Source organism: Equus asinus, chromosome 13 (genome assembly GCF_041296235.1).
Source record: "Equus asinus isolate D_3611 breed Donkey chromosome 13, EquAss-T2T_v2, whole genome shotgun sequence".
NCBI lineage: Eukaryota > Metazoa > Chordata > Mammalia > Perissodactyla > Equidae > Equus > Equus asinus.
The window spans coordinates 46,419,285-46,432,818 of NC_091802.1; the positions used below are offsets into that span (position 1 = coordinate 46,419,285).

Below are 13,534 nucleotides of genomic sequence, written 5' to 3' on the forward strand. Positions count from 1 at the left end.
AAGGTAAGGAGGTAAAGACAGACAAATAGACAAGGGGAAAATTATGGAGAACCTTTGAATACAATGCTATGGAGTTTAGATTATGTATAGGAGGAAATATAAAGCCATTGAAGAATTTTGAGCAGAATTTGATCAGGTTTCTGCAGAGTATTGGCATGAGCCCAGGTGCAGGCAGTGGAGAGAATGAGGCTCTTGTAATTATCCAAGAGAGAAAGTGTAAAGGGAGGAGAAAAACAACTGCTGGTTCTTATGCCTGAGCTACTGGCAATATTTTTAAAAATAAAGAACTCTTAGGGAATTTGGTTTTGAGGGAAAGCTTCAACTTTAAACAGTGTCATATGACAGGTCATTTGAATTGTTGTTTGAAGGTAGAGGGCTCCAACAGGCAGAGAAGCAAAAACAATATCTGAGTACAAGAGATGTCACCATGGGAGCCATTCACATTGAGGTGAGAGTTGAAGCCAGGAGACTAGAGGAGAGCTACCTGAGAAAGAAGAATAAATCACCTACATAAATCACCCTTACATCGCTAAAGGAAATGGGAGAGAAAGTACCAGGGTAGTGTCACAGATGTCAAGAAAAGAGAGTTACAAGGGAGATAGTCAGTAGGGCCTAATGCAGGAAGGAGAAAACAAAAAGAAAATAAATCAAAGGCTAAAAGAGAACTGATTAAGAGGCTACTGGTGATCTTAGAGAACAGTGAGGCTAGGAGTCAAAAGGAGTAAGGTTCAGGAGTGAGCAAATGACAAGAAAAATAGAAATAAATATAGACAAGTATCATATAACACATTCAGACCACAGGTTAGCCAGGGGCACCATATTTTATTGGAACAGTAAGGTACAAATGGAAATGACAGCATGTAATGTAAATTGCTGTTACCCTTTGTGTCCTGAACGCCATAAGCTTTGAGTCCATTGAACTCATCAGAATCATTCTTTTATGAATAATGTGATATGCTTGTATCCAAAAGGAAATGAACTATAGTTGTCACCTTCATCTTTTCATTGACCTGTATTGCTTGCTGTTTCTCCTCAGTGCCTAATCAACAACAAAAAAGCAAGCACTATCATTTATAGCTAGCTGAAGTGCATGCTACAAAAATGCAAACATTTTACCAGGATTTCTTAGTTATGGTAGTAAAATGAAAGCATTAGGGAAAAGTCAATCCTGTGTCTAACTGAAAATTCGTTTCCTTCTCAGACATGCACTTTTTACCTTAATCCTGATAGGCATGGATTCTCATTAACAGTCTGAAGCATAGGTAGTGGCTCAGAGGTCTGTATTCAGGAGTTCTAGTCACTGTGTACAGCCATGGATGAGTCACTTAAAGTAGTAATTCTTACACCAGGGAGGCTACAATCATTTCACTGTTAATAACTGGATAAGATTTTGAGAACTTGAAAGGGCACTTTATAAATGCTTCTCATTTTCTTCTAACGTATCTATGCTTTCTTAAAATAGCCTACCAACTAAATTAGGCTTTCAAGGGATAAATAAGTGTTCAGTAGCAATTTCCAGATTTTGTGAGTGTGAAACAACCCTAGCCTCATACCTTCAGATGATACTGATGATTCCATGCAGGCTACACTTGTCTGAGACAGTCTCTCGATTAAATAACTTCCTTTCCATTATGGCTAATCTTATCCAATCAAATAAGGTGGCATGGTATCCACTAGAATTAAGAAGTTCTGTGAAGCTCAAGGTTAGAAAATGGTAGAATTTCTTTTTAATGTCTTATTGGAATGAAACTTCTCTAAGATGATTCCTATGTAGGATGGGAGCTGTCCTGTTCCCTATTCTCCAGCTTCTTTATTCAACTTTAAAAAAAAAAAGAAAGAAAAAAAGAAAGAACATGTTTGTTTTTCAGACTTCAGTGTGAAGTATCTTCAAATGTTAAACCTGGCAGAGTAGCCAATGTTCAGTATGAGAGAAAATCATCCAGTAGGCATTTGGGCCTCCTTTCAGGGACGTGTTACCAATGAAAATTCCATTGCTACTTTTTCCTTCTGTTTGATTTATTCATTAGACTTGAAACTGAGATAATGGTTTCATTTCCCTCTTCCATGACACTCCACGTAAAAGGAGCAGGAGGGTTGTGTTACCAGTGGCTTACAGAACTCTGCTGACCACTAACCTAGTGGGGAGTAGAGAGACAGTTCTAAGTGTCCACAGTTCCTACAGCCTAGAGCACATGTGGAAAGAAGCACATCTCGAAGGTGATCCAGTGTCCTTTCTTTAATGCCCAGTTTTCTCTTGCCTCTGAAAAATTTCATTGAGAATTCTTATATGCAATACTCTGTTAGGCACTCTGGAGAATATAAACTCAGAAGGTAAATAAAAATACACAAAACCGTATTATACACACATATCTTACATACATACACACATATACATACATACATTCACACTTAAAGGAGTATATCATTAGGATGCTTTTAGCTGGAAGAAAAAACTCCAACTCAAATGGGTTAAATAATAAAGAAACTTATTACTTCATGTAACAGTAAGTCTAAAATTAGGGCAGCCTCTGATGCTGTAGAGTCGGAGTTCAGGCTCTAATTTTCTGCACTTCTCTTAGCTTAGCCCTCCTGTTGGCTCTGTCTTCAGACCAGCTGACCACATGGTTACAGCAGGGCTGCGGCAGCTCTGGGCATCATGGACGGATAAAACAACATCCAGAGACAGAAAAAAGCGTTTTCTTTCATAAGAGATCAGGGATCTGTTAGCAAGGAGATGGGGGGAATGGATGCCATCAGAAAACCTACAGTCTAGTAGAGGAGAGAGCATGTAATAGTGTGGTAGATACTGTACTAGAGGTATATACAATCTATAATGGTAGTACAAAAGAGAAAGTACTCCCCTTTCTCGACTGCAGGGAAAGGTAGAGGCTGATCAGAGAAGACTTCACTTGGGGAAGAGATAGTTAATCTGGTTTGGGACATGTTGAGTTTGAGGTACTATGGAACTGCCAGGTGGAGAAATCCAATACATAGTTGGATGTTTATTGGTCTAAGGCTGAGAAGTCTAGATAGAGAAAAGATACAGGATATAGGTGGTGGTGAAGGCTCTGAGGATGGATGAGCTGATGGAGAGAGAGGACAGACTAGGACCAAAAATGAGATCCTGAGGAACAGTGACATTTAAAGCATGGGTGAAATAAGAGGAGTTAACAAAGACAGAAAATAAAAGTGAAAATCTTTTCATGCCATCTGTGTGTGGGTGGTTGTAAGCCAACTAGAAATGACATTTTGTGATATTCACACATGTGATTTGGGTAAAGGACTGGTAAAAGCTAGGAACATTGCAATACCCGTTATTTACTCAGTGGCAGGTGCCCTTCCCTAAGAAACTGGTTGAATGAGAGAGTTTTGCTGGAGGTATGGCTAAACCTGAACAGTCCCCCACCCAAAGCAGAATTGGGGCATTAAAATTTCTAAAATCAGTCTCTTTTTCTTTGCAGGAGTGGACACACATTACTTGCCTTCTGGTTTTCCCGCCAAGAGGGAAAACTAAACCGACAGCAGACTATTGAACTGGGACATCACATCCTCAAAGCACACATTTTTAAGGTAATTAGAGAAGTTGAAAGCTTTTTTCTTTTCACCTCCATCAGTCTTTCCTTAATACTGTGTGTATGAAGCTACTGTTACCTCAGTGTAGTCTCTGCTTTCTAAAATTATTTTGTTGCAGAGTTGGTCTGTCTCCTAAAATTTATAGCCTGTTCCTCCTTAGGGCTTTGGAAAGAGAACCACATTTGTCACCTCCCAGTTTAGCAAATTGCTAGGCTTTCCAGGAAATGTACGTGTATAATCATTTAGGTAAGAAGCATATACATATATACATGTGTACTCCGTATGTGACCTACCATCTCCTGATGTAGTAGTCATGTTGTAGTAGTCAGTTGCAGGTTTTCACAATGTCAAAAAAAATCACTGACAGCAGTTACTCTTTCAATGTTCTTATTATTGCTTTACAAAGATTTTAATATTCCTGGTGATATGATTTTCAAGCTATTTATCTGGAACCAACTGTAACCTTCCTTTGAGCCACTTTCCTCATTCTCTGTTCAAATTATGATCCCAGTTTTTCTCCCAGTAGTTTCAAAACTTTTAAGAACTCTACAGCATCATCTTCCCTCTCTCAACATTCCCATGGCGAGAATGAAGGAGCCAGAGGAGGGCACATAATCCATCTGTTTGTGCATGTATGCATTCATATTGTTTATTCACTGCTTACTGAGGCATTGTACTAGGGATACAAAAACAAAAAAGATACAGTCCCTAATCTCCAGGAATTTATAGTCTAGATAACAGTTTTGGGGTAAAGCATAAACATCGAGGAAGAAATTTGTTCTTCTGGTTTTTCTAGCCCACAGTTTGTTATTGCGTCTGCTACCTACAATCCCTACGATCTCTTCAGAGTGCTTTGAAATCCTGCCTCAGGATTGAGAAATACAGGTATTCTTCCCCCAAGGGATGCTATTAGAGATAAAACCGTTTTCTTCAGAGAGAAAGATGGCATTAAGGGCACCTCCAAGAAACTAGCAAATTCTTCCCAGTATATAAGCACACAGCCAGAGAAGCCTGTCATCAGACAGAAGTAAAACCCACAGTCCTTTATCTGAATCATAATTGTCTTATCTAACAAATCACTGTACCAAAAATGACCTTACCCAGTGACCTTAATGGGAGCAGAGTGGGACTAAAATAACAGCAAAGTGTCTCATTCCAATTTCAAGTGGACCGAAAAGTATCTGCTACTTCTACAAACTCTAAGATCATTATCCTTCAGTTAGATAGGAATGTAACTTAAGTATTAAGCATCACTGCTTCAAACACTTAGGCTTTTAGCATTGCTGTCTGCCTAGGATCAGACGCAAAGAAGTTGATGCCTGTCTTTTCTGCACCATAAACTAAACACCACTTTAACAGATAAATGATATGAAGTTTCAAGTTTCATTTGACTCAGTATGACTTTATCCAATACATGGAAACCTACATTTAAGCCATACATTCCTGTCATTGACGCACTTTTGTCTTAGGTTGCTGCAGACAACATGGTTGCCTGAGATAAGACTGGCTCCCTGTGTGATTCAGGCCATAAATACTTGGGTGTATAGCATATGGTGATGACACGATTGAGAACTGAAGAATGTAGACTTGGACTATGGTTTTCCTGATGGTGCACTTTTCGGGATCCTTTAACTGTGAAGTGCTCCCTGTTGCTAGGCTTTAGCTTCTCCCAGACTGCTGGAATTCTCAGTCCCCATCAGCTGAGGGTTGTGAAAAGGCAAAAACAGACTCTATGGTAATAAACAGTACAACTTACAACTTCCAGTCAGCAGTTACATATAGTCAAATTTATATTTCTTTTCACTTATTTTTCCCTTATTTTATCTATGTTCATGAAAAAATTGCATATAATGTCATTACTCACCTTTAAAATATGAGATCGAGGGTCTATAATTCTGGATATTTAGCTGGCTGTGGAACCCTTTTCGTTCTTTTTGTTTTTAACAGCTATATTAAGGTACAAATTTATATACCATAAAATTCACCCCTTTTAAGTGTTTGAGTCAATGACTTTTAGTATATTTACAGAGTTGTGGAATTATCACCACTGATAGTACATTTTCATCACCCTAAAAATAAACCTGGTTCCCATTTGAAATCACTCCCCGTTCTTCCCCCAATCCCTGGCAACCACTAATCTATTTTCCGTCTCTATAGATTTGACTTTTCTGGACATTTCATGTAAATGAAATCATACCATGTGTGGTCTTCAGTGTCTGGTTTCTTTCACTTAGCATAATGTTTTCAGGGTTCATCCATGTTGTAGCATGTATCAGTACTTGATTCCTTTTTATTGCCAAATAATATTCTATTTTGTAGATATATCACATTTTGTTTATCCAGTCGCCAGTTGGACATTTGGGTTATTTCCACTTTCTGGCTCTTGTTAATAATACTGCTATGAACATTAGCATACAGATTTTTCCCTTTTTTAATTTTTAAGAATAAAATTAGACATTTTCAAGTGAACAGCTCAGTAGCATGTAGTCCATTCATAGTGTTAGTGTTCAGGTTTTATGTGGACATGTCTTCAGTTCTCTTGGTTATATACCTTAGAGTGGAATTACTAGGACCTGTAGTAACTCTGCTTAACATTTTGAGGAATTGCCAATCTCTTTTTCAAAGTGGCTGCACCATTTTACAGTCCCACCAGCAATGTATGAGGGTTCCAGTTTTTTCAAACCCTTGCCAATACTTGTTAGGCATTGTCTGTCTTTCTTATTTTAGTGGGTGTGAAGTCATATCTCATTGTGGTTTTAATTTGCATTTCCCTAATGAGCAATGATATTGAGCACCTATAATTCTTTTGTAATCCTCTAATTGCCATTTAGATTTCTTTTTAATCTACGGAAAGAAACAGGATATTTGTGAATTGTGACCAAACATATTTCAATCTAGTTTATAATGCAGGGTATTTCATTGGATTGAGTCTAGTTACTGGAAGGATTTCAGAGTGCTCTTGTGATCAGCTCCTTAAATGCTGCCATCTTAAATGTTTCTTTGATTGGTCAATCCTGTAACATTTCTTACCAGAACAGAACTATTGGCCAGGGGAAAAAAGTGCTGTAAGTAGGCATCTGGAGGTAGAAGAAAGAAGCAAGATCCTTTTGGTCAATCAAAAGGCATGATTTCAAGTACAGACTCTGCCATTTAAGTAGTTTCAATTTTCTCATCTTTAAATTGTAACAATATTTAACTCTCAGGATTGTTATAAGGATCATAGATATGATATATAGAAAAAGGTACATTTACAAAATGTAAAGTACTAGTCATACATCTAATAGACGGTTTTGTGACCAAAATTATTAGTAATAATCTCTTTCCTGATAAGTAAGACTTAATAACAAGCATAAATTCCAGATAGTAGTATCACTCTTTCACTTCAGAGGTTACCTAACATCCTCTACAGCAGTGATTGGTAAATATGGCTTTGCAGTCCATATAGTCTCTTTTGAAACCACCTATCCATTGTAGCTCAGAAGCAGCCAGAGACAATACAGAAGTGAATGGGTATGACCGTATTCCAGTAAAACAGGATTTATAAAAACTGGTGGAGGGGCCAGCCCAGTGGCACAGCAGTTAAGTTCACATGTTCTGCTTCTCGGCAGCCTGGGGTTTGCTGGTTTGGATCCTGGGTGCGGACATGGCACCACTTGGCAAAAGCTATGCTGTGGTAGGTGTCCCATGTATAAAGTAGAGCAAGATGGGCATGGATGTTAGCTCAGGGGCAGTCTTCCTCAGCAAAAAATGGAGGATTGGCAGTAGTTAGCTCAGGGCTAATCTTCCTTAAAAAAAAAACTGGTGGAAGAGCCGGCCCGGTGGAGTGGTGGTTAAGTTCACACGCTCCACTTCAGTGACCCAGGATTCGCAGGTTTAGATCCTGAGCATGGACCTGTACACTGCTCATCAAGCGATGCTGTGGTGGCGTCCCACATACAAAGTAGAGGAAGATTGGCATGCATGTTAGCTCAGGGCCAATCTTCCTCACCAAAAACAAATGAACAAAAAAACTGATAGAAGGCTGGATTTGGCCTTGGACCATTGTTTACCAGCTCCTTCTCCACAGTGAAAAGCACCATTGCCTTTATTTACCAGTATCCTTTTATTATAACCAAACTTGGCCATGTGGATGATCAGATAAGAACAGTAGTAATTCATTTGAGACTCTTGGATATCTACCAGTGGATTGCTGATGATATATCTGTAAATAATTTACCTTAAAGAAATTTATTGGTTGGGGCTGGCCCAGTGGCACAGTGGTTAAGTGCCCACGTTCCACTTTGGTGACCCAGGGTTCACCTGTTCAGATCCCGGGTACAGACATGGCACCGCTTGGCAAGCCATGCTGTGGTAGGCGTCCCACATATAAAGTAGAGGAAGATGGGCATGGATGTTAGCTCAGGGCCAGTCTTCCTGAGCAAAAAGAGGAGGATTAGCAGCAGATGTTAGCTCAGGGCTAATCTTCCTCAAAAAAAAGAAAAGAAAAGAAACTTATTGGGTAAGTCCTAGGGTTAGTTTTTGCCATGATCTTAAGATCCTGAGCCATAGCTAAGATCCTTTAGATGAGATTCCTCTTCCTGCTTTTCCTTTTTTCTTGAAATATTCAAAAATACTGAGCAAGCTTTCTACAGGCTGGTAAGCAGTGTTATAAATTTAAGTTCTAACAAATATTTAAGGAAGGACTTCATCACCATTTATCTCTGACAAGAAGAGATCCCTTCTTGCCTAAGCAATAGTTCCAGATACTGAAGAGACACTTTTTCTAGTTCTCTGAACCTAAAGTTCTCACCATCGGCTCAGAATTTCACTATGGATTATTTTTGGCTCCATCCTGCCTGGCAGTGGGATCCTACCTGTCACCTTTGTTGAGCTGAGTGTATCTAAACTGAAACTCTTTCCTCTCATACTTCATAGGAACAAAGGTTCAACCCCACCAAGCAGAAGAAATCAGTAGAGTAAGTCCATGGTACAAGTAAAGTTAATACTCCAAATCCTAGAGTCTAGCTCTATATTTCAGGCTTTTATTTCCTGTGTATTTACTTCAACCTCACTTGGACTCTCAGTGCTGCTTCATGGTCCATTTACTGGACTATTTAATTGAAGTTCATTTACCAAAGTCTATTCTTACTCAGCTCCTTTTCTCATTTCTTTTTCCTCTAACTCTTAACCAACTCAACTCACTCATCAAACAGCCTGACTTGTGAGTCACTGAAAAAATCAAAGCCATTGACTGTGACTTCCCTTAACTACTCTTCTCCTCTCACCTATAAATCACTCTCTATTATCATCAGTTCTTACATCTCTTTTTCTTACCTCAGAGGAAGAGCTGTCCCTATTCCTTTTTTTACAATTTTATTATGAAATATTTCAACCAAGTAGGAAAACACAGATAACTAAAGAATTAAATATTGTCTACCAGATTTAACAGATGTTAAAGAGTTTTTCAAGTTTGCTTCGAATCTTTTTCTGTTTTTTAAGAAATGAAAATGTAACACGTACAGTAGAAACGCCCTTTGCATCCCTCTCTTGCCCAATTTCTCTCCCTTCTTGAGATAATTTCTACCCTAAAGTAAGCATGTGTTCTTCTCATCCAGATTTTTTACTTTTCCAACATAGGTCTGTATTCATAAACAATATACAGAATTATTTTATGTTTTTTAAACGACACAAATAGTATCATACTCTTCATATAATTATATAACTGTTTTCACTCAACTTTGCATATTTGAGATTTATCTATAGCTCTGGATCAGTGGTTTTCAACTTTGGCTATATATTGGATTCTCCTGAGGAGCTTTGGAAAACACACACACATATTTCTGAGCCTTACTCCCAGAGATTATCATGCATTGTTCTGGAGTAGAACCCAAGCTTTTTTTTTTTTAACTAATAGACTTTATTTCTTAGAGAAATTTTAGGTTTATAGAAAATACAGAGAGTTTCCATGTACTCACTCCTCCCACCACAGTTTCCCCTATTATTAACGTCTTGCGCTGGTGTGGTAAATTTGCTGTAATTGATGAACCTATATTGATACATTGTTATTAACTGAAGTCCATAGTTTACATTAGGGTTCATTGTGTTGGACAGTTCTGTGAATTTTGCCAAATGCATAGTGTCCTATATCCACCAGTACAGTATCATACAGAACAGTTTCACTGCCCTAAAAATACCGAATCTATCGAAAGTACTCCTCACTGGGGCCAGCCCAGGGGTGCAGCAGTTAAGTTTGCACGTTCCACTTCAGCGGCCCAGCATTCATCCAGTTCAGATCCCAGGTGCAGACCTATGCACTGCTTGTCAAGGCATGCTGTGGCAGGCATCCCCCATATAAAGTAGAGGAAGATGGGCACAGATGTTAGCTCAGGGCCAGTCTTCCTCAGCAAAAAGAGGAGGATTGGCTGCAGATGTTAGCTCAGGGTTAATCTTCCCAAAAAAAAAAAAAAGTGCTCCTAGCTAACTCTTCAGAATTGGCAAACACACCCTGGGGGAAAGCAGCTCTATAAACTGCTCTCCTGGGCCCCATCCTATCCCAGATCCTGGCCCAGTAATTCTTTTCCAACTTGTTAGTCCTCCCATGTCTTCGGGGAGGATGTTTTTTAAATTTTGTTCAGCTTTTCCTAGTTGTCCTTAGCAGGAATGTTTGTCCAAACTAGATCCACTATTACCAGAAATGGAAGTCCTCCCAAGTCTCCTTGAGCAAAAATTATGGCTCGACATTCTGGGAACATCCAGCCTTTCTCTATAAGCATCTTAGGCTTTCTCATCTAAGATTACTTTGGTACCCCTGAATGACTGAAACTGTCCTGGGTATCACCCAGGAAAAAGAGGCAATTTACATTCAAGAAAACTAAATCTAAACTTGTAGGGCCTGAGCAGAGGAATGAGTTGCTACATCTTTCAGAGAAGCTAAATACATCATTTTTGAATTCCCTGTGATGCCAGAGACTTTGAGCAAAAGGAGAATTGCCATGTGACTTTAATAAAGACTGATCCTGCATTATTCTTCTGTAAGATATAATATTCATAATAATTCTTGGGATTAAGTGAACATATCCAAGAAATCCCACTTAAGTCAATGCTTAAGAGAAAGTTGACTATTGCAGGTCATAGTAATAGTTGTACTTTAAATTTCGTAGTTGAAAAAGAAGCAAATAATGCTTAGTTGAAATCATAAGAGTAAAGCCATAGGAGTAGATCAGATTGTCTGGGATAAAAAAGGACAATTTTGGGGGCCAGTCCAGTGGCATAGTGGTTAAGTTCATATGCTCTGCTTCGGTGGCCCAGGGTTCACAGGTTCAGATCCCAGGTGCAGAGCTATGCACCACTTATCAAGCCGTGCAGTGGTGGCATCCCACATACGAAATAGAGGAAGATTGGCACAGATGTTAGCCCAGGGACAATCTTCCTCACCAAAAAAAAGGGGGGACAATTTCAGAGAAGAGGCCCAAGGATGGAGAATGGTTTGGATTAAAAAGTAAAGGGAGAGGGGCTGGCCCGGTGGCCGAGTGGTTAAGTTCGCGCGCTCCGCTGCAGGCGGCCCAGTGTTTCGTTAGTTCGAATCCTGGGCGCGGACATGGCACTGCTCATCAGACCACGCTGAGGCAGCGTCCCACATGCCACAACTAGAAGAACCCACAACGAAGAATACACAACTATGTACCGGGGGGCTTTGGGGAGAAAAAGGAAAAAATAAAAAATCTTATAAAAAAAAAAAAAAGTAAAGGGAGAAGCCAGGAATCAGCTGCTTTGCCTATTCTAGTTGCTACTTTTCCAGCTAAGAATTCAGAATTGATGTCCCAACTCAGGTACATCTGCTTTTTTTAACTTGGTATAATGAAAAGAACATGAACTTTAGAGTAAAAAAAGACTTGGCTTCTAATTCCAGCTCTATTTTTTTTCTTTAAATGAGTTTATTTATTTACTTTTTGGTGGGGAAGAGTGCCCCTGAGCTAACATCTGTTGCCAATATTCCTCTTTTTGCTTGAGGAAGATTGTCCCTGAGCTAACATCTGTGCCAATCTTCCTCCATTTTGTATGTGGGACGCCACCACAGCATGGCTTGATGAGCAGTATGTAAGTCTGCACTCAGCATCTGAACTTTTGAACCCTGGGCTGCAGAAGTGGAGCATGCAAACTTAATCACTACTCCACCAAGCCAGCTCCCTCCAGCTCTACTTTTTAATAGCTGTGTGACTTAGGAAAAATTACTTAACCCTCTCTAGTTGGTTCCTCCTATATGAAAATAGTGATAAATTCTACTGCATAGTACTGTCATGGAGATTAGATTAAATTAAAGGAGTGAACATATGAAAAGGCCCCAGTACAGAATCTGACACACAGAGGATACTGAATAAATGTTAGATTTCCTTCCTTTTTTTCCTTCAATCATAATATATAAAGCATGTCTTCCATTGCTGAAAGTTCTCTATTGGACTATGGATATTAGTTTCTTTCTAGTGGTTTTTCTGTCTAAGTGGTTAATATAGTTTTTCATTGCTCAAATGGTCTTGATGAGGCCCACACATAATCTAAATTAGGAGACTGAGGCCCAAATGGGGAGTTGGAGATAAGTTTCCTGGTTTTCCAGGATCTACGGTGGAGGTGAGCTCTAGAACCTAACTTGTCTAGACTCCAACCCTGAGGGAGTAGCACCTGGAATTCTTCCAAAAAGAACTGGAAATATTCAATCTCATGTGTCAGAATAAACAATCATAACTGTTTAACAATGAATTTACTTCAGTTTTTGTATTTGTTTGCATATGAGTTGATTAGCCAAATGAGAGAGTTTACAATCCATGTCCCTGTTATTAGCACAAAGGAAAAGAAGTTCTGAAGTAATAATGAGCAATCAGAAAATGTGGTGTGTTATTCTGATTCTTATCAGTGCACCCAGCTCTTGATGCCTAGATGGATACTCTAACAGACAGTCACAGCAGAGCTCAGCCTCCTTAAGGCCAGAGAAAATAAGGATAATGTAGAAGTGTAGTAGCCATTTTCAATCATAGAGCAGGATAAAAGTAGGAAAATCTCCTTGGACTGTAAGGGACTAAAACCAGATTTTGTTTCAACCTCCCAGCATGGGATTGTGTTCTGGTAACCCAGAGATCTGCTGCATCAGGACTTGGCCCAGTCTTTTTGGCTCACCTCGTGTCCATCATTTATAAGTGGGATAGGAAGGAACGAGAGGAAGAGTAGACATAATTAGCATCATGCTTCCTCATTTTGTCAAGTTTGCATGTTGTCAAGGATTGCATGTTGGGAATGTTTAGACACAGGCAGCCACACTGACAAAGCCATGTCAAAATGGCACAAAATACAAAAGCATCCACTTCTAGAGACATATCCTATGGGTATACTTGCACAAGTATAAAAAGGTATATGTACAAGGATGACTATGGAAACGTAGTTATAATAATGAGAAAAAACAACAGAACTACCTAAATAGCCAACTCTGGGGACCTGACTTAATTAAATTCTGATTTGGAGGCATCCACATAATGGACTACTACATCTCTCTTGAAATAGAATGAGACAAAAATATGTGTACAAGTATGGAATATGTCCACAATATTTTGTCTAAAAAATTAATAGAAGAATATCTACTTTTCCTTTACATTCATAAAGTGTTTTTAAACCAATTATAGTATATGAACCTTATGTGGATCCCAATTCAAACCAAAAAAATTATTTCTTTTTTTGATAAAATCAAGGAAATTCGAACACTGTCTAGGTATTTGATATTATAGAATCCTTGTTAATTATATGTATGATAATGATGTTGGACTGTGTTTTTAAACCAGCCATTATCTTTTAGAGACACTTACTGAAATAGTTACATGTTATCTGATAAAATGTCTGGGATTTGCTTCAAAATAATCCAGTCATGGGGGAAGAAGACTGTGGGCAGGAGTGTAATAAAACAAGGTTGGCCATGTTGCTGGTTTGGACGAAAGGATGT

At 38.9% G+C, this 13,534-nt stretch overlaps 1 protein-coding gene across 9 annotated transcripts in view; it reads left to right on the forward strand.

The window, feature by feature from the left end:
• Positions 1-13,534, forward strand: part of TANC2 (tetratricopeptide repeat, ankyrin repeat and coiled-coil containing 2) — a 389,807-nt gene that overhangs the window by 335,533 nt on the left and 40,740 nt on the right. For all 9 annotated transcript variants that reach the window (XM_044744785.2, XM_044744786.2, XM_044744788.2 and 6 more), the window contains one exon: positions 3,462-3,570. In XM_044744785.2, the coding sequence (XP_044600720.1) occupies positions 3,462-3,570 (109 nt within the window). The remainder of the gene's footprint in view (positions 1-3,461; positions 3,571-13,534) is intronic.